The sequence below is a fragment of the Gopherus flavomarginatus genome, chromosome 9 (genome assembly GCF_025201925.1).
Source record: "Gopherus flavomarginatus isolate rGopFla2 chromosome 9, rGopFla2.mat.asm, whole genome shotgun sequence".
Lineage (NCBI taxonomy): Eukaryota > Metazoa > Chordata > Testudines > Testudinidae > Gopherus > Gopherus flavomarginatus.
The window spans coordinates 69,390,427-69,410,106 of record NC_066625.1 but is presented as its reverse complement, the minus strand read 5'-3'; the positions used below and the strand labels follow the sequence as shown (position 1 = coordinate 69,410,106).

Below are 19,680 nucleotides of genomic sequence, written 5' to 3'. Positions count from 1 at the left end.
AAGTTGTGTTTATGCCATTCATCTCCCAATCTCTCAATAACTAAGCTAACTCCATAAGCCAATTATCCTATTAATTATTTGTGGCAGTCTTTGTTCCATCTCAATTAATTAATGTGCCAGCTGTACGTCTAGCCATAGCTGAGGTCACCATTTCATGGCAGGTTAAAAGCCAACTGAAGGTGAGAGACTTGATAAGCAACCTGGGAGAAATAAGGAAGGTGTTAAAAGAATTCATTAAAAACATTTTTACCAAACAGCATGATGATAACACACTTGAATATATTATTGCAATTACACTTGGATTAGACCTGTTCTGGTCCATATCTCTCCCCTCATTCTCAAGCCTATATAAGGAATGTACAATGTGAGGCCTGCAACCCAGAAGTGTATACAATTCAACATGTGGCCACGTAGATTTTAGTAAAGAGGGGCAGCCTGAGAAGACTCTGCTCCCACCTTGTTAGCAACTATAATGGATCACAACCCATATTAAAAGGGGGGTGCAAATGCAGGTCAAGTGCTATCCTCACCTCCTCAAGTTACCAATGAACTCCACAGCCAAGCAAAGTTTGAGCTTCCCTACTCTTACACCATAGCCTTTTATTCTTCAGTCCTTCCAACACTTGCTACCATTGGCAGGTGGAGATAGCATGTCAGTAGTTAGTGATGCAGTTTTCAATACAACTCTATAGTGCTTTTCCCCCCAAGGGTAGCAAAGCACTTTAGAAGCATTAATTAGGCCTCAGAATATCCCCCTGAGATATATATATCCGCACCCATTTTACAGAGAGAAAAAACAGAGAGAGAGAGAGAGAGCGAGAGATGAAATTACTTGCCCAAGGTCACACAGCAAATCATCTGAGAACAGAATTCAGGAGGAGTCTTGACTACTAATCTCCTGATTTAAACCACTAGATACTGGTCTCATTTTCTCATTGATACATGGCTCTTTGGACTTATGTTACTGTCTTGTTTCCTCCACTAATAAACTTGAAGGAGCTGTAGCTGTAGCCAAAGCACCAAGACATGATTACTATTACCACAGAACTTCTCTTGGATTAAACTTTCTCTGTTTAATTTGGGCCAATATGTAAAACCTGCATCATTGGCCAAAAATATGGCATGTTCCTGGAACTCCTACTGGCTGCCCTGCCTACCCCTAGGAATTAGCCAAATTTATCCTCTCTAGAACCAGCTTTACGATGTGTGGGTCCTCAGATAGGAATTCATGTTTAGGATTTGCAGTCCACAGGCATACAGTAGAGCCAAATCCTTAGACTTCTCTGGCAATATGAAAACCTGGCCTAATGTTTGTGTGTGAGATAGGCATTTGGTGTAATTACAGTACAAAAACACTCCTCTTGTTGACTACTGGACCCTAAGCAGTCACCTGCCTTGTTTGAGCCTCAGGCCATCTCTGATCCTCTCATTTTCAGATTTTCTCACACAGATATGACAAGAAACAGCAATAAAACTAAATGATGATGTCAAATGAGAACACAAAAAGATTCAATATTTTTCCGATTGAAAGGCTTTAGAGAAAATCCAGGTGGTAGGTTGCTCCTGTGCCTCAGGCATGTAGTAGATGCATCAAGATCACCAGCTCAAAAGCTCTGAGTGCTTTTGTGTTGGCAAGTCATTGTGCCATTCAGTGTCTCACAAAGTCCTGATTGACACTGTGTGCCACACAAGGCTGCTGCTTGCACTTGGAGTGCAATTCAAAGAATGGTCTGTGTTATAAGTAGCTGAGCCCATTAATTATGTGATTGACTCAATGGGCTGTCTGAAAAATCGGACACGACACTCCAAAATGAACTGGTTTTGCTATATACATTTAAATAGTCAGAGCCAGGGCCATTCCAGGGCTTTTGCTGCCCCAAGCAGCAAAAAAAAAGAAAAAACCCCGCGAACACGACCTGCAGCTCTACCGCTGCTGCTTCAATCTTCGGCGGCTGGTCCTTTGCTCCAAGAGGGAGTGAGGGACCCGCTGCCAAATTGCCGACGAAGACCTGGACGTGCCACCCCCTCACCATTGGCCACCCCAAGCAGCTGCTTGCTGGGCTGGTGTCTGCAGCCGGCCCTGGTCAGAGCCCTTCCTGGCAGCAGCAGCAATGAATTTACACACATGCTACTCACCACTAAGGATTTATCAAGGAAACATTTTCATTTGTTTCCCATGTAAATTATGCCAGGCGAATGGGGACTGTAAAGTTATCCCCCTAAAATTAAACAAAATACAAATGAAGGCCCTGGTTCTTACACACATGCTTAACTTTATACACTGTAATTACTTCCACTGAGGCAGTGAATAAAGTTAAGCATGTGTTTAAGTCTTTGCAGGATAAGGGCCTAAGCAATGTCAAACAATACCCTGAGAGTAAGGTGTATTTTCAAATAGCTGGAGATCACACAGCCTTGAGCCCAGTGACAGCAACAGTATATATTAAGGTCCCAATCCTGCACTGTTAAAGTCAATGGAAGCTTTGCTATTAACTTCAATGAGCATATGATCAAGCCCTAAGAACCCAAACATGCAAACTTCCATATTGGGTGCACATCCAATGTGAAACCAGCAGAAGCGATAGAAAAGTTGTCCAATCCCACAAACACAGAATGGTATATTGCTTACTACTGTAAGCTCAGTGGTTTGAGCACTGGCCTGCTAAACCCAGAGTTGTGAGTTCAAGCCCTGAGGGGGTCATTCAGGGATCTGCAGATTGGTCCTGCTTTGAGCAGGGGATTGGACTAGATGACCTCTCTGATATCCCAAATTTAAAAAATATAAAAATTTAAAGAGATTACTCACAGTAAGTAGCAAACACTGTCGCATAGTGAGTGCTTGCAGGACCGGATGTGAGGTAACCTCCAATTTTTTTCAAACATGTAAACAACAACAAAAAGTAAAGTAAAGAAGTCCTGAAGTTCATGGTCTGCTCTTCCCAAGCACACACACAAGATTAATCACTAACTAATCAGGAGAGTTCCTGATTTCCAGAAGCTTTCGAGGTTCAAATACTGCTGTTACCTCCATTCACCCACGGGAAAGATCCCAAGACACCAAAAGTCAGGGGATAGGGAAGGGAATAAAACACATCACTGAATCCATGACTTCTGCAAGAAACATACATCTCCTGACTACACCAATGGCGGACCAAGCAGAGCGCCTGCTTGGCCAGATTTTGCTTCTCAAAGTGAACTGCCTATACACATGCCTATGTTCCTGTCAGGTTCCAGTGTTCAGGACATAAGCAAGGATGCAAACAGTTCTATTAACATCAGGTTCTGAAAATTAAAAAGAGCACACACACTAAACTAAGTTCCATCACTGTCCCTTTAAAACAGTTATTAAATGACTGGCACCTCTTAAGTCCACTGAAGAAGCTACCATGGCAAAAAAAAAAAAAAAAAAAAAACGTCTAACAGCCATACAGGACAGCCATCCCTGTGGGCTAGCCTTTTCTTTACAGGACACTATTGTCAGTTATGCACTATTTCACACACACAGGGAAAATCATGCTGTCTACATACAATTTTACTGTCATCTTTGACTTTCTGTGAAAGTCAACTGCACTAACACATAAAGCTGGTGAAATATATTTGAGGAACCAGACCACCACATATGGGAATACTGTTTTAATACTGCTTTGATACAAGCAGTTCAGTGTGTAATTTTTAATAGCCAAGTGATTCAATGGCACATTAGAGATATACATGGAGACTGATGATATTAGTGACATGACCACTGTTAGAGATTTGCAGTCCTATAGAGGAGACCCTGAAAACCAGGTAGATTTGCTTCCCCTATGCCTCACCCCTTAACATGGAGCATTTGGGGGTAGAAGGAGCAGTACTGACTCTTAGTCACACTTACTTGTGTAGGGCCCAGTAACTCGTCAACTAGAAAAGCTCTGATTTATCTAGCTAAAAAATACTAATTATCTAATCCCATCTGGTGTGCATTACAGAGTCACTGCAGCAGAAATACATTTAATAACTTGGAACAGCTAAATATACAGACATCATTATTTTGCAAGGATTTCTGGTGATGCTTGGGGGGAAGGGAACCCGCCGCACTCCAATAATACTATTAAAGGGTAAATTTTTTTAATACTGTGGATGAGGAATTAGATAAACAAAACCAATTATTATTAATAGGGGCTTCATGCTTAATCCCCACATGCAACAAAGGAAATTTACCCTCTCTCAAGATTAGGTCTGAAGCAGCAATGAATAATTTCCTTTTCACTAGAGCTGCTTTAAAAAAGCAGCTTCCACTGATGCTACAGTTCTTCAGTTTGCGTTAGGCTTGCATAATACATCCTCTCAAAGCCTATTTGTGGAATGAGAAGCAGCTTTCACAAATTGATTGCTACCTCCCAGACCACACAGAGCCCTACCCATGATGTTGTCATTTCCTCCGTGGAACAAACTCCGTGGTAAAATGAACAGCTCTGACTTAAGAGGTCTTGGTTTAATACTCTTTCTGGTCTTCAAGGATACAACTTCATACTTACACATACACTAATAAAAAAGACTAACAAATCTTGCTTGGAGGGCTTCAAATTTTCTATTAACAAGAATGGCAAAGTCCTGACATATATAATAGATATAAGTTGCTTACAGAAAGCTGAGACTTTTTCAGTTTAACTGGTCACAAATGTAACATCCAACCAGTAGAAAAAGATTACAAGAGAGAATGCATAATAAATTAATTGTTTAGGGCAGTGTTTCCCAAACTTGGGATGCTGCTTGTATAGGGAAAGCCCCTGGTGGGCCGGGCTGGTGTGTTTACCTGCCGCATCTGCAGGTCCGACCAATTGCAGCTCCCACTGGCTGCGGTTTGCTGCTCCAGGCCAATGGGAGCCCTCGGCCCATGCCGCTTCCAGCAGCTCCCATTGGGCCTTCCCTACACAAGCGGCATCCCAAGTTCGGGAAACACTGGTTTAGGGCATAACCATACATTGATATGCAACAGGTAATGCTATATTACGTGCCTTTATTTTGAAGACAACAGCAATAAAGTCAACTGCTCAGAATTTTGCATAACACTTACCCATAATGTTTTTATTACTTCTATTTTAATATTACAGCAGTCTCTTAAGCAGAAATGAAGCTAAAATATTTCCTTTTCTGTTTGCAATTAATTTTTGGCAAAAAGACAAGAACATAAGATATGCTTAGCAAATACAAAATAAAAGACACCTTGCCATCTTACACATGTATCTGCTTAAATCAACAGCAATAGTATATGTTTAATCTCCCTATTCAGAGCTGCAGTGATCCTACACAGAAACGAGCTTGAATACTAAGTATCTCTCTCTTCCTGGTCCAAGAAGCACACGCACAATTTGTATGTCAAAATGAATGACTACCACCACTCTATTATTCAGTAGTACAACCCTGTCAGAAATTTTTTTTTCCTGAGAACAATCAGTTGTTGTCTAATTTTTAGAAAGCTCCTAAATAACATACAGTGATTCACAGCAGCAAAATAAATGTCTTTTTAATTTAGCCAGCTAAAGGAATTTCTCCAGGCTTAAAGCAAACAAAATTTTATCACTTTTTTGTTTTAAAAAGTGAGCAAATTTTCAAATCACCTTTCACTATTACGCTATTTGTTTGCTATTTTACATTTGTCCTTATCTTGAACCATTAAAATATACTAAGCTAGATAGTTTCTAGACATTTTCACTTTCATAGTCTCAGCATATTAGCATAGCGTTGTGTCTGAGTTGGAATCATTGCAAGGGATCTTTGTTTATTTTAACTAAGGTCCTGCCCCTGCCCAGACAACTGTAGTGGCAGACCCAGAGCCTGCACTGACCCTCACTGAAATAATGGGGTTCTTGAAGTACAAGGTCTGCTCATGCAGTTATCAATACAGGATATGGGCCTGATGTTTCTTTTTTAAATTCATAAAAACATTTTTATTTATCTTGGGAAATTATTTTTACAAATAGTACATACAGGGTGAAATTTCAACAAGCGAAGAGAGTTCTGGACCCAAAGCAAATCAGGACACCTCATTCCACAAAGACAAATGAGGTAAGTGCACACAATGAAAAGAGCCAGGTAACAAAATATGCACTAAAACAAAGAACTTTGAATTGAAACAAACAAGTTACTTCCTTTACTATGCAGTTTCCCAAATACCACTAGAAGTGACGGCATTTTGGGTTACTGCTTGCAAAACCCAAAGTTGAGAAGCTCCAAGGAGAAGCTGGCAGAGTTTAAGATCAAACACTGTGTGCAGAGTCACATGATCTAAAACTGAAGCTATCTACAGAAAGACCCAATATAACTTCTATTGAAATCAATGGGAGTCTTTTCATTTACTTTAATAGAAACCGGATTGGACGAGGTCAGCAGCACTAGCTACTTCAAAGGTGGGAGACTCTGGAAAGGGAGGCAAGAGAAACAAGAAGTCCCAAAAAAGCAACACTAAATGCTCTGAGAAAACAAAGGTTCTATTTTGGAATATCTTCTTCTCCACCTTTATTAATAGCCTGGTCATCAGTGGTTACAAACAACACAAATTTTCTGAAAACCACAGTCCCCAACGTAAAAAAAAGCAGTTTTTTTGTTATGCGATTGTGAAGACGTACACAAGTAACTGTACAGATAAGGAAGTGCCTCAATCATACAAAAAATAAAAAAAATTAAAAAAGAAGAGGTAGAAGAAGGGGGACAAAAAAAAGTGACTAATATACACTCTTCATTTCAGTTTTAAAATGAAAGGAGCAAAAGACAATTTCTAAACTACTCTGTGAATTTCCATATGTAAAAACTAATTTTTTGTGCAGTTTTATAGATACTCACAAATTTGGCGGAAAGAAAATTTCTAAAAACACCTGGGACAATGCTGACATCCAACACTGAAAATGTTTTTTGATGGAGATGAGGTCAGATGAGTGCTACGTCCACGACCAGGGCCGGCGCTTCCATTTAGGTAACCGCCCTATAGCACCAGGATTTGGGGGGGGTGGCATTTTGCCGCTCTCGGCGGCAATTCGGCGGTGGGGGGGTCCTTCCACACGCCTGGCCTTCGGCAGCAATTCTGCGGCGGGTCCTTCACTCGCTCCAAGACCCGCCTCTGAAGTGCCCCAAAGACCGGGAGGGCGGAAGGACCCCTGCCTAGGGCGCCAAAAACCCTGGCGCCACTCCTGTCCATGACAAAGTGTGCTCACTTGCCCTCTACTCCAAGCAAGCATAAACCTTGATTAGCTCAACTGATGTAAAACCCAGCTTGCCCTTGTTGACTCTTAGGGTATGTCTACACAGGGAATAAAACACCCTGGCTGGTTTCGGTCAGTTGCTTGGGCTCGCGGGCTGAAGAGCTGAAAAATCACAGTGTAAGATGTTCAGGCTTGAGCTGGAACCTGCGAGGATGGAGGGTGCCAGAGCCAGGGCTCCAGCCCGAGACTGAATGTCTACATTGCAATTTTTAAGCCCTGCAGCCTGAGCCCAAGTCAGTTGATCCAGACCAGCTGCAGACATGACACAAATCTTTTATCTCAGTGTAGATGTACCCTTAAGGGCCAGCACCAGCGCAGCTACACCAATTTCTGGCAACCAACTGCTGAATCAGGGCTATTCCTGAGTCTAGATAAAGCCAAAATGAGAATCCTTTCACTTGTAAGCTGTATTATGCTTTAAATGCCACCACCACCACCACCACCCCCTGCAAGTAAAATGTTAAAGAACCAACAAATCCACAATTCATTTACAGCAGAATACTACTTCCATGTCATTGATGGATTTCTGACTGCACCAGTAAAACAACGATTATGTACACATTAAACTTCTAAAACAAAAAACCCTATACCTGTCAATGATATCCAGGAAACAGTTTTTAAACTAAATAGGGCCTCTAGAGGGAAGATAATGCCTTAAAGCGGAATTTGCTGTTGAATCCTCACTGGTGCAGAAATACAAAACATGGCATAGATCAAACATTATTCAAACTTAACAAGTTATCATTTTCTTGTTTTACAGTCACTCAAACAAATCCAAAGTTTTGTTAACTACAAAAGCATACAGTAATGTCTATACAGGTCATGGTGTCTAAAAACAAACCGTCATGTGGATAAGCAAAGTTGATTTTTCAACAGAAGCGATCACAAGATGAATGGAAGCTTAACTTTGCACAGTTGAATTACCCCCATAAGATTCTATAACTTAGTATGACAACTTGTGTCATCATAATATTCTACCTTTGCTGCAAACAGATATGAATGTACAAACAATTATTTCTATGGTCTGTTCTGCAGGGAAGTGGGAGCCACTGACCGTCTAAAATATGAAGAAATAATTTAGAAAAATGGCCCAGTCTGCATGAGTGGGGAAAAAAGGTATATGGAGTCTGGTAAGACTTGCTTAGTTTAGGAAAATAATAGTTACTACATCCTATTTCAAGATATTAGAGGTGGCCTCGCCAGTGCTCTAGAATAGTATTTCATGTTGCCATGCACGAGATCCAAGCCTGAAAGCGTCGGTCCTCATTATGCAGGTGAACTGTGCTTTGGCATATCTTCCTTCACTGATCTGCAATCTCCATAATCTGCATAAAAAAATACTGGTCCCTCCCAACATCCCAATGAAGAGTTAAAGAGAGACAGACAACATTTTCAAATAGCCACAGAGCCAGTCAATTTTTGTATCCACTAGTGTAACAAGTAACTCTTAAGACTACCGTAACTGCAAAAAGTCAAAGAAAAATATTCTCTCCACACTTCTTTTCTTTTTCTTTGTACATTTATTTAACAGCATTTACACGCAATTTCACTCTCTCTAGCTATATAGTCAGTCTTCTACATGACACATTAAAACTCTGTTCTTCTTGTGGTCATCAAGAATTTCCTGTGCATCAGTAGAACTACCACACACTTCATGGGAAAGATCTCCTGACCTATGCCCTTTTGACTGAGAAGCCCAAGCAGGAGAAACTCCATTGCTTCATCAACTCTTTAGAGTCTGAGGATGGTTTCACCTCTTTGGGAATATTATACAGTATAGATCAGGGGTCAGCAACCTCTGGCACGCAGCTCACCAGGTTAAGCACCCTTGCAGACTGGGCCAGTTTGTTTACCTGCCATGTCCACAGGTCCAGCTGATCATGGCTCCCACTGGCTGCGGTTCCCTGCTCCAGGTCAATGGGGGCTGTGGAAAGCAGCGCAGACAGAGGGATGTGCTGGCCGCCACTTCCCACCACCACCATTGGCCTGGGACAGCAAACCGCGGCCAGTGGGAGCCGTGATCAGCCGAACCTGTGGACGTGGCAGGTAAACAAACCGGTCCGGCCCACCAGGGTGCTTACCCTGGCAAGCCATGCGCCAAAGGTTGCCGACCCCTGTAATAGGTCATCTCAAACAACAGTCTACAACCACCTGGGTTGTAGTAAAGTGAGACTAAGAATATAAAATTAAAACAAAAAAGATGATATGCATAACATCTCTCTTCTTATACTTGGCAAGAGTTGTCCAATTGACATTATTACACTTAAGGGGCAATGACCGACATTTATAAGAATCTTTCTGATCAACTTGTCCTTTTCTCACCGTCCCTGTTCCCTGGGCAACCTACCTGTCAGACAGCCTTTTCGTCAAGGCAGCGATCACCCCTCTTCCCACTCTTCCTTGACTTAAAGCACTGCAATACACTTCATGTTTCTTCCTGATATCCTTGCCTTACTATACCAGTCTCTCCACTGAGGGGAATATTAGTCTGTCTCTCAGGTTTCCCTATGTCATTCACCAGTGTAATCACTGGACTGAATTACTGTTTTTCTGCACACCTTTCATACATGAAGAGTTCCCTTGAAGGTTGGTTCTCAAATCCGCTTTTCATCATATTATTCAAGTAAGCACTTCAAGGACTTGGCTATCTTTTGCTTTCACCAAATGATCAGGCTTATGCAAGTTAGTGGTCTTGGCTGGAGGTGTCTACCTAAATCCCCCTTGCTGTAAATGAGTTAAAACAGAAAGTTCACGTAATCCTTCTAGTTCTCTCCTAATGATAACTCTACACTGTTTGAAATATGAATTACTGACTAATAATGAAACAGGTCTTTCACACAGCATCAAGGGAAAAATTAAAATAGTGTAAACAGAACTCTCAGAGTAGGATTATGTATGTTATAATCTGAAATACATCTATGGGTCACCCCATCCCATAACCACCAAGATTTAGTAATAGTCCACCACAGTGGTGGTATAATTTACTTAACGGGAAGAGCTGGGGGGAGAGGGAGATGTTACACCATGATAGACGGTTATTTAATGGTAACCAAAATAATACAACTGGTTGTCAAAAAACAAACAAACCAATAACAGGGATTTTATTTAAACTGGAACAAACAGAACTAGATTCTAACCATGGGCCAGATTAAAAGCCCTGACAGGCCAGATCCAGCCCGCAGGCTGCAGTTTGCCTTCCCCTGCTCTAAATAAATATATCTATATCTATTTCTGTATGACCAGGTTATTAACTTATCTTGTTGTTAATCATTAATTATTATTTTAGTTTAAGGTCCCCCTTTTCCCAAATATCTTTCCCAATATCTAATGCCCAAGCCAGTTTTTGAGCCTCAAGCACCTCTCGTGACTTCCTGAAGAGATGGACTTGACATCCACTGATGCTTGCCTATGGGTATACACATTACACCAGACACACAGGATCTGAAGGACCATTGGTTCTCCTGTTCTGGATCTCTGGGACAACTTGAATCAAAGATAGGAAACAACTGAAGCCAATGATCAGGAACAAACAGGAATGGATGTCAATAATCAAGGTTTATGCTTGCTTGGAGTAGAGGGCAAGTGAGCACACTTTGTCGTGGACAGGAGTGGCGCCAGGGTTTTTGGCGCCCTAGGCAGGGGTCCTTCCGCCCTCCCGGTCTTTGGGGCACTTCAGAGGCGGGTCTTGGAGCGAGTGAAGGACCCGCCGCAGAATTGCTGCCGAAGGCCAGGCGTGTGGAAGGACCCCCCCACCGCCGAATTGCCGCCGAGAGCGGCAAAATGCCACCCCCCCCAAATCCTGGTGCTATAGGGCGGTTGCCTAAATGGAAGCGCCGGCCCTGGTCGTGGACGTAGCACTCATCTGACCTCATCTCCATGAAGAACACAACATCAAACATGCACTGACTTAGCAAACTTTAAACCAGAGACCCACTTCTGCACATCTGGCTGTCTTGCTCAACCTAAGTCTGTCGGTCCACTCACTCTCAGGGTACGTCTACACTACGGGATTATTCCAATTTTACATAAACCGGTTTTATAAAACAGATTGTATAAAGTCGAGTGCACGCAGCCACACTAAGCACATTAATTCGGCGGTGTGCGTCCATAGTCCAAGGCTAGCGTCGATTTCCGGAGCGTTGCACTGTGGGTAGCTATTCCATAGCTATCCCATAGTTCCCGCAGTCTCCTCCACCCCTTAGAATTCTGGGTTGAGAGCCCAGTGGCTGATGGGGCAAAATCATTGTCGCGGGTGGTTCTGGGTAAATGTCGCGGACAGAGGCGATACTCTAGCGCTACACAGCAGCATTCATTTGCTTTTGCATGATAGAAGAGATGGTTACCAGTCGTTCTGTACCGTCTGCTACCAGTGTAATTTGGCAATGACATGACAGTTATCTGTCCTTCTGTGCTGTCCGCTGCTATCATGGGTGCCCCTGGCTGAGATCGGCCGGGGGCGCAAAAGCAAAACTGGGAATGACTCCCCAAGTCAATCCCACCTTTATGGTTTCTAAAAATAGATCAGTCCTGCCTAGAATATGGGGCAAATGTACTAGAGAAGCATTGTATCAGAGAGTATAGCTGCTCTGTGTCAGATCCCGCAGAAATGATGAGCTACATGCCATTCACGGGGGATGCCCCTGCAACAACCCCACCCGTTGCTTCCCTTCTCCCCCAACCTTCCTGGGCTACCGTGGCAGTGTCCCCCCCATTTGTGTCATGAAGTAATAAAGAATGCAGGAATAAGAAACACTTGAGTTTTTAGTGACATAAAATGAGGGGGAGGCAGCCGCCCGGTGCTATGATAGTCCAGGCAGGACATTAAGCAGTGTGGGGGAGAGGAGCCCAGCATCCCACTTCTATGATAGTCCAGGCAGTACAGAATCTTTTCTTTTCACATGAAAGGAAGGGGGCTGATTGAAGCTCAGCCCCCAGTTGCTATGATGAAGACGGTTACCAGCCGTTCTGTACCATCTACTGGGAATGACTGGGAGTCATTCTTATTTTCACCTAGGCGCCCCCAGCCAGCCTCACCTAAAGCCAGCCAGGAGCACTCACGGGTTGATAAGAAGGATGGTTACCAGTCCTACTGCACCGTCTGCCATCGGGGAAGGGAGAGGAGCGGATACTTCCTTTCACTGCTGCAGCATTGCATCTACCAGCAGCATTCAGTAGACATAGGGTGACACTGAAAGAAGTCAAGAAATGATTTCTTTCCCTTTTCTTTCACGGAGGGGTGGGGGGGGGGAGTAAATTGACAAGCTATTCCCTGAACCACGCCAGACAATGGGTTTGAACCTACAGGCATTGGGAGCTCAGCCAAGAATGCAAATACTTTTTGGAGACTGCTGGGGACTGTAGGATAGCTGGAGTCCTCAGTACCCCCTCCTTCCCTCCATGAGCGTCTATTTGAGTCTCTGGCTTCCCGTTATGCTTGTCACGCAGCACTGTGTAGCCTGTAGATTTTTTTTTCCAAATGCTTTGGCATTTCGTCTTCTGTAACGGAGCTTTGATAGAACAGATTTGTCTCCCCATACAGCAATCAGATTCAGTATCTCCCATGGTACGGTCCATGCTGGAGCTCTTTTTGGATTTGGGACTGCATCGCCACCCGTGCTGATCAGAGCTCCACGCTGGGCAAACAGGAAATGAAAATCAAAATTTCGCGGGGCTTTTCCTGTTTACCTGGCCACTGCATCCGAGCTCAGACTGCTGTCCAGAGGGGTCACAGTGGTGCGCTGTGGGATACCGCCCGGAGGCCAATACCGTCGATTTGCGGCCACACTAACCCTAATCCGATATGGTAATACTGATTTTAGCGCTACTCCTCTCGTCGGGGAGGAGTACAGAAACTGATTTAAAGAGCCCTTTATATCGATATAAAGGGCCTCGTACTGTGGACGGGTACAGCGTTAAAACGGTTTAACGCTGCTAAAATCGGTTTAAACGCGTAGTGTAGACCAGGCCTCAGTTTTTCTCCATTCTGGTTTCCCTCCACCCCTTCGGCTGCCCTCTTGGCCTCACTGTCTTTCTCTCCATTTACTCACAGACTCTCTGTTTATCTCCGTCTAACCCTCTCGGCTACCCACTGCCTGTCATAAAAGTGCACTCTTGTTGGTGGTTATAACCTTAAAACATGTGCTTCGCAACTCAGAGATAGATGTAGGTTTCATTTTTAGAAGGTACACATTATATATTTTTAAACAGTGTTTTATTTTGAAAATTTTTCAGATTAGTTTTACAGCTATATCAGAAAATGAATGATTGTTTGGTTATTTCATTTACCAAAGGTAATTGAAGCAGGTATTTATGAAGTCATTGGCAGGTGAACTATCTCCAATTCAACAGGTTAATCATTAATATTTGGAGGATTTTCTTGCCGTGCTGTATTAGGAGGAGAACATCACCAGACAGACATTTAAATTGTTTTATTTAACTAAAACAACAACAACGTTAAGTATTCTGGATTTTTTTCTTCAGCAGCAAACATATCATATTTTAACAAACCAAGCATATGTCCCTCGCTTCTCACATTTATCTCCAGATTTCTTCTCCTTGTCCAGATTTATTCCGTCCTGCACAATCTTCTATTCATTGAACGTTTTGAAACTTTACACTTTAGAGAGAGGTAAGGGATTGACTCTGTGTACACAAATTTGCAGAGGGACAATATAGCTGAGGTCTGTTATTTCTCACCTCTATATATTATTTATTTATTTAAAACATTTTTGCTGTTAACAAGCATGTTATCTCTGGAGACACAAATCCACAGTTTGAGAACTGCAAAACTAAGCATCTCTGATGGTATCTTCTAGACTGAGCACTAAGTCTCATTGGGTAGATGGAAAGATTAACCTAAATAATCTATATAGAAGACTGTGGAAACCTGTAAGATCGTGTCCCTAATCCATGAACTATTGGAACTCATTTACAAAACTTCTCTTAAATATTACATGAATATATTATCTCTTACTATAGAATTAGAATTTATAATCCCTATTCCATGATGAGATATCTGAGCTATAATGTATCCGAATTAAAACTATCTTTAGATAGTTTTTTCCTCAAAAAGAATTTTATATTAAAAAAAATTAAAATAAAAAATCTGATTTAAATTAAAAAAAACAATTTTTTTTGAGAAGTCATTGGTTTTTATCCACCCTTCTTGGCAATGAGTTGCAAAGGTTGACTGTGCATTGTGTGAGGAAGTACATCCTTATGGTTGTTTTAAGCCTGCTACCTATTAATTTCATTGGGTGACCTCTGGTTCTTGTGTTATGTAATGGCGTAAATAACAATTTCTCATTCACTTTCTCCACAGTATTCATGATTTTATAGATCTCTATAATATCCTGGGTTAGTTGACTTTTCTAAGATGGAGACCCACTCTTTTTAATCTCTCTTCATATGGAAGCTGTTCCATACCTCTATTTATTTTTGCTGCCCTTCTCTCTACATTTTCCCATTCTAATTTCAAGTTGACAGTATCCCTTTCACAGCAGAGTACCATAGTAAGGTCTCAAGACTTCACTGTGCATTTTCAAAACACCCTACTATAGAACATTTACTTCTTGTCCCCCAGGGAGAACAAATTACTGTTTTATAATGCCCACAAGTGTGCGTGACAATTCACAAAGAACAAATAAAAGACGGGCCTCTCATGGCTCAAGTATTTTACACTCTAAACCAGTGGTTCCCAAACTTGTTCCTCTCCTTGTTCAGGGAGAGCCCCTGGTAGATCGGGCCAGTTTGTTTACCTGCCACATCCGCAGGTTCGGACGATTGCGGCTCCCAGTGGCCGCAGTTCTCTGCTCTGGGCCAATGGGAGCAGCTGGAAGCGGTATGGGCTGAGGGACCTACTGGCCGCCGATTGGCCGAACCTGCGGATGCGGCAGGTAAACAAACTGGCCTAGCCCACCAGGGGCTTTCCCTGCACAAGCAGCAGAACAAGTTTGGTAACCACTGATCTAAATTAATCTATACGTGGCTCGAGTCTCAATTTAACAAAATCAGTTTAGGAGATAATTCAGTTAAAATCAGAACAGCCCCTGGTGTGGCCATTCTTATTGCGGATTGAGTCCATATTAACAATTTTACTTAGGTTGTTATGTGTGTGGGGTACATGTATAAATACTGGGGGGGGGGCCGCATTGGCTCCAATTTAACTACAACGTTTTTTAATGATTTCTTTAAAACCAGCACTCAAACTGTATGTCTACAAAAGGCCTAAGGATGTGTTCCTGCAAAGTGAATCATGTAGGCTCATTCTTACCCTCACATAGAGTCCCATAGAAGTCAAAGTCTTCAGGACTTTGAGACATTTGCTACTGCAGTAATGGACCTCTTCATTAATTCAAAATAATTTGCCCACACACTGAGCTAAGGAGCTCCACATTTCATGGTTTTGGTATTCAGTATACATACCTTTAATACCAAGTATGATCCTTCCACTGCACTACTGAACCTCTAACACCACATAAGTTAGCTAATATTTGGTCCACTCCTAAAGTAATTCCTATCCCAAGATACAGAACCTATGCTAAGTCCCTTTGTATCTATGTTAAGTCTCATTCCAATTAGAAGCCCTGTGTACTTGGAAGAACTGTCCCAAGTGACTGTCCTGAATATGCTTACCTCTAGTGGAGAGATGTGAAAGCATATGGTTTTAAAGGTGGCAAGAAGAGTTTGCGGCCGCAGCATAAAGGATATCTTCAAGGAGTGAGACTGATTTTAGTTTATTATTTTTTAAATCCTCTATTGGGGATTATACCCAGTCCCTGTTTTATTTTATTAGGTCTTTTTCACCTCTGCCTACTGTGGTTTTAAATCCATTGTTTATGTTCATTAATCAAGAATCTGCCAATTTTACTCTGTTACTGCTATGCTAAGGAGGACACCTAAACATTTTAAACTGGGGAATGGGAGAGTAGATATATGGAGAAAACTGAGGTGAGTGTGAAGGGGGAAAAAGACATTTTCCCTTTTAATCAGCCTGAGAGCATTTCACATTTATTAGACGCCTACAAACCAGAGGCAGAAGGCAACTTTCCTCTTTTCAGGGTACGTGTACACTGGAATAAAAGACCCGTGGCTGAGCTGACTCAGGCTTGCGGGGCTCAGGCTGAGAGGCTAAAATTGTTGTGTAGATGTTAGAAGTTGGGCTGCAGCCTGAACTCTGGGAGCCTCAGCCCTTGCGGCGTACAGAGCTCTGGCTCCAGCCTGAGCCCAAATGTCTATACAGCTATTTTACAGCTTTGAAGCCCAAGCCCCATGAGCCAGAGTCAGCTGATCTGGGCCAGCCATGGATATTTACTGTGTAGATGTACCTTAATCTTCCTATCAGAGTGTTGCCCCAGGATAATATGGCATTCAGTCCTTTGTATCAGCCTTTTATAGGTGTCTAGTGAAATTTTCAAGTCCTGCTACAAAGAATGTGAAGAGTTTGGTTTGTACTGACTATTTATCTTCAAAGCAATGCCCATTATCTCTCTGTTTGTGGGTGAATACCAGAAACAAGGTGAAAGATTTCAGCCCATCTAAAACACAAATTTGCTATTCCATTTCATTCTCCCTCCTTAAGCAAAGAACTAGATTGATCATCATCAAATATGTTCAAAAGTGACCCCATATTTGAGATTGGGCATCTTTCAAAAAGACATGATTTAGCTCAACCAGAAGTTATTGACTTAATGCAGGAATCACTTGGTGAAATCCTATGGCCTGTGTTCTGCAGATCAGATTGGATTACAGTGGTCCCGGTCACCCTTAAATAAAGTAAACTGCGGAGCACAGATTTTACCAGATTTTGTTTTTTAACATGCTCTCTCTCTCTATCACTCTCTAATTTACTGCTAATACATAACATGTCCATTTCAACAGACCTTAATCTGCAATCTTTCCTGTCATCAAAATCTACATACTGCTTTCACATTGATCTTTCCAATGCATGAACTGATGAGATACTAAATTACAAGACGTAAAAACATTAGGAGATGATGTCTGCTTGACTAGTGTACCCTACTAAAAAAAGTAGTCTACTGCCCCACTGCTGGCACTAGAGATTCTGAATCAAATCCAAGAGTCAATATAATCTAAATGTGCAGTGTCACCAAAAAAGTTAATTTTAATCAGTGGTGCTGAAGCTAGGGGTACTGCCACATCCCCTGTCTTGAGGTAGTAATAACAAACACCAATAGGTGGCTTCCATCGGCAGCACTCCCACTGTAAAAATTGTTTGAGCATCCTTGGTTTTAATACTAGAGGGCTTTCTACCTCGTATGTTTCAGCAGAAGGTTTTAAGGAATTGGACAATATCTTTAGAAACTATCATGATAGCTGAACAACAGAGACCAATGTAAAATAAAAAATAAAAGTCATTTTAAAAATAACCACGGCCACATACCTAGAGTATTGATTGTTCAACTATGCTGAAATGGTTATTCTAATGTGGTTTGTGCTATGTCTGATATGGGAAGGCTATAAGTAGAATTTACATTAAAAAATCACCAGTATGAATCTCAGAGCCTGACTTATTGACAATGGAGCATCAAAGTGACTAATGCCTCTTCCTATGAAATCCAGGAGGTTTATATCTCTGTCTCTTCACTCCATTAGTATAACCTAACTGTCCACTGCCTCCATATCCCTACAGACGAACAGAAACAGAGGATGAAAATCCACGTATCTCCTAATCTGCAATTCTTTAGCTAGCATGCGGAGTAAAACAAAAGCCATCTGATTACAATCAAGTCGGTGTGACATCCTTAGCCAGTGAAAATATATTAGAAGGTAACTGTTCAAGCAAACATGCAATGGAGATTATGAATATTAGTCCTTTTTAAACAGAGGTGTATCCATATTGGGAAAGAACAAGGTAAGAAGAGGTGGCAGTACACACGATAAGGAAATGTCCACAATGGTGCATACAGCGATGGTATCCCTCCCTCTCCCTGAGCCCTTTCACTTTCAGGTCAGAAAGGGGGCACAGGCGAAGTGGGAAAGATGCTGCTGGAAAAGATCATGAGCGAGGTTCGCTCCCTGGCTCCGTCACTTCCTGGCTGCCTAGCGCTGCAGAGCCGCTGGTGTGCTGGCCACGGGGCTGCATGAAGGACAATCGCTGCCCCCCGGCGAGTCCTTGAGATGGGGAGAGCCAGGAGGAAGGGGACAGAGGTCCGCTCGCCCCTTCCCTCGCTTCCCAGCACCCCGCTCCAGGGACCGGCCGCCACCCCTCCCCCACCCTTTTCATTCATTCCCCGCCAGCCCCGGGCGGATGGGGAGGCTGGTGCCCGCCGCCGGGGGCTCTTTCCCCGCCACCCGCTCCCCGGCCGCATGCAGGGGGAGCCCGGCCCTTACCTTTGTGTAGAGCTCGGAGACTGCCATCGCGCTGCCACCCTCGGCTCCCGGGCGCGGCGCGGCGCGGCGCGGCTCGGCTCGGCGGCCAGGCAGGCGCAGCCGCTCCCTGCCCCGCCCTGCCCCGGCTGGCGGCCCGCGGGCCCGGTGCGCAGCGCGGGGATGCTCAGAGCGCCCGCCCGGCTCGGCTCGCCATGTTGTTAGTTACCTGTACTGCGGGGACGGGGCTCGGGCTGCTCCGCTCTGTGCATTGTGGGTATGAGGGATGGGACGGGAGCAGACAGCCCCGGCTCAGCCTCTGTCAGCCGGGCCGCGGCTGCTGCTCGGTGCGTCCTGCCTCCCGGCTCCACGGGGGCGGGGGGCCACGCCGGGGAGCAGCCAGAGCTGGAGGCTGAGAGAGCAGCCAGCTCCGGCAGAGGCGAGGGGGAACCAGGTCCTCCGAGCTAAAGGATGAGCAGTGGAAACAAGGATTGGTTTTCATTTAATTTTTCTACTTAATTTTGTCCAGGGCGGGGTCTCCTCCCCACGGGGGGCGCGGGGAATTGCCCCTGCCCACTGTGCCTAAACCGTGAACACTCTTAGGAGTGTGTCCGCTCTGTTTCCCTTTTCCTCTCCCTCTCCCTCCATCCATCAGCAAGGGTGGCGGGAGAAGAACCAGCCCCTCCGACTGCCTAACCCCCCCCGACTCCCTCAGTCCAGCCTCCCAGTTTGGAGACGCTAGATCTACACCACTACTGCCTGGTGACTGCAACCAGGGCCAGCATTAGGGCAATTCCACCGATTCCTGGGAATTGGGCCCCGGGCCGAAGAGGGCTCCTCAGAGGCCGGAAGAGGGGCCCTGCACCCTCCGCCGAAGTGTCACCGGAAACAGTGGCAACCGATTGAGCTGCTGCCGAATTTGCCAACGTCTTTGGCAGCAGCTCTTTCGAATTAGGCCCCACATGTCCTAAAGCTGGCCCTGTGTGCAAGCTCTCACTGGAGAGCCTGGGGCAGCCACCCCTCAGGTGGTGGTGGCTAAAGGGGAGAACTAAGCCCAAGGGACCAATTTGACCAGTTTCAGCCAGGGAGGGAGGGGAGCAGGAAGACAATGTGGGGG

The 19,680-nt window shown here is 43.8% G+C and overlaps 1 protein-coding gene across 8 annotated transcripts in view; it reads right to left on the bottom strand.

The window, feature by feature from the left end:
• Window positions 1-18,650, bottom strand: part of MYO5A (myosin VA) — a 205,687-nt gene extending 187,037 nt beyond the window's left edge. For all 8 annotated transcript variants that reach the window (XM_050966865.1, XM_050966867.1, XM_050966868.1 and 5 more), the window contains exon 1: window positions 18,588-18,650. In XM_050966865.1, coding sequence (XP_050822822.1) covers window positions 18,588-18,614 — 27 coding nt within the window. In that variant the 5' untranslated portion in view covers window positions 18,615-18,650. The remainder of the gene's footprint in view (window positions 1-18,587) is intronic.
• Window positions 18,651-19,680: the final 1,030 nt, after the last annotated feature.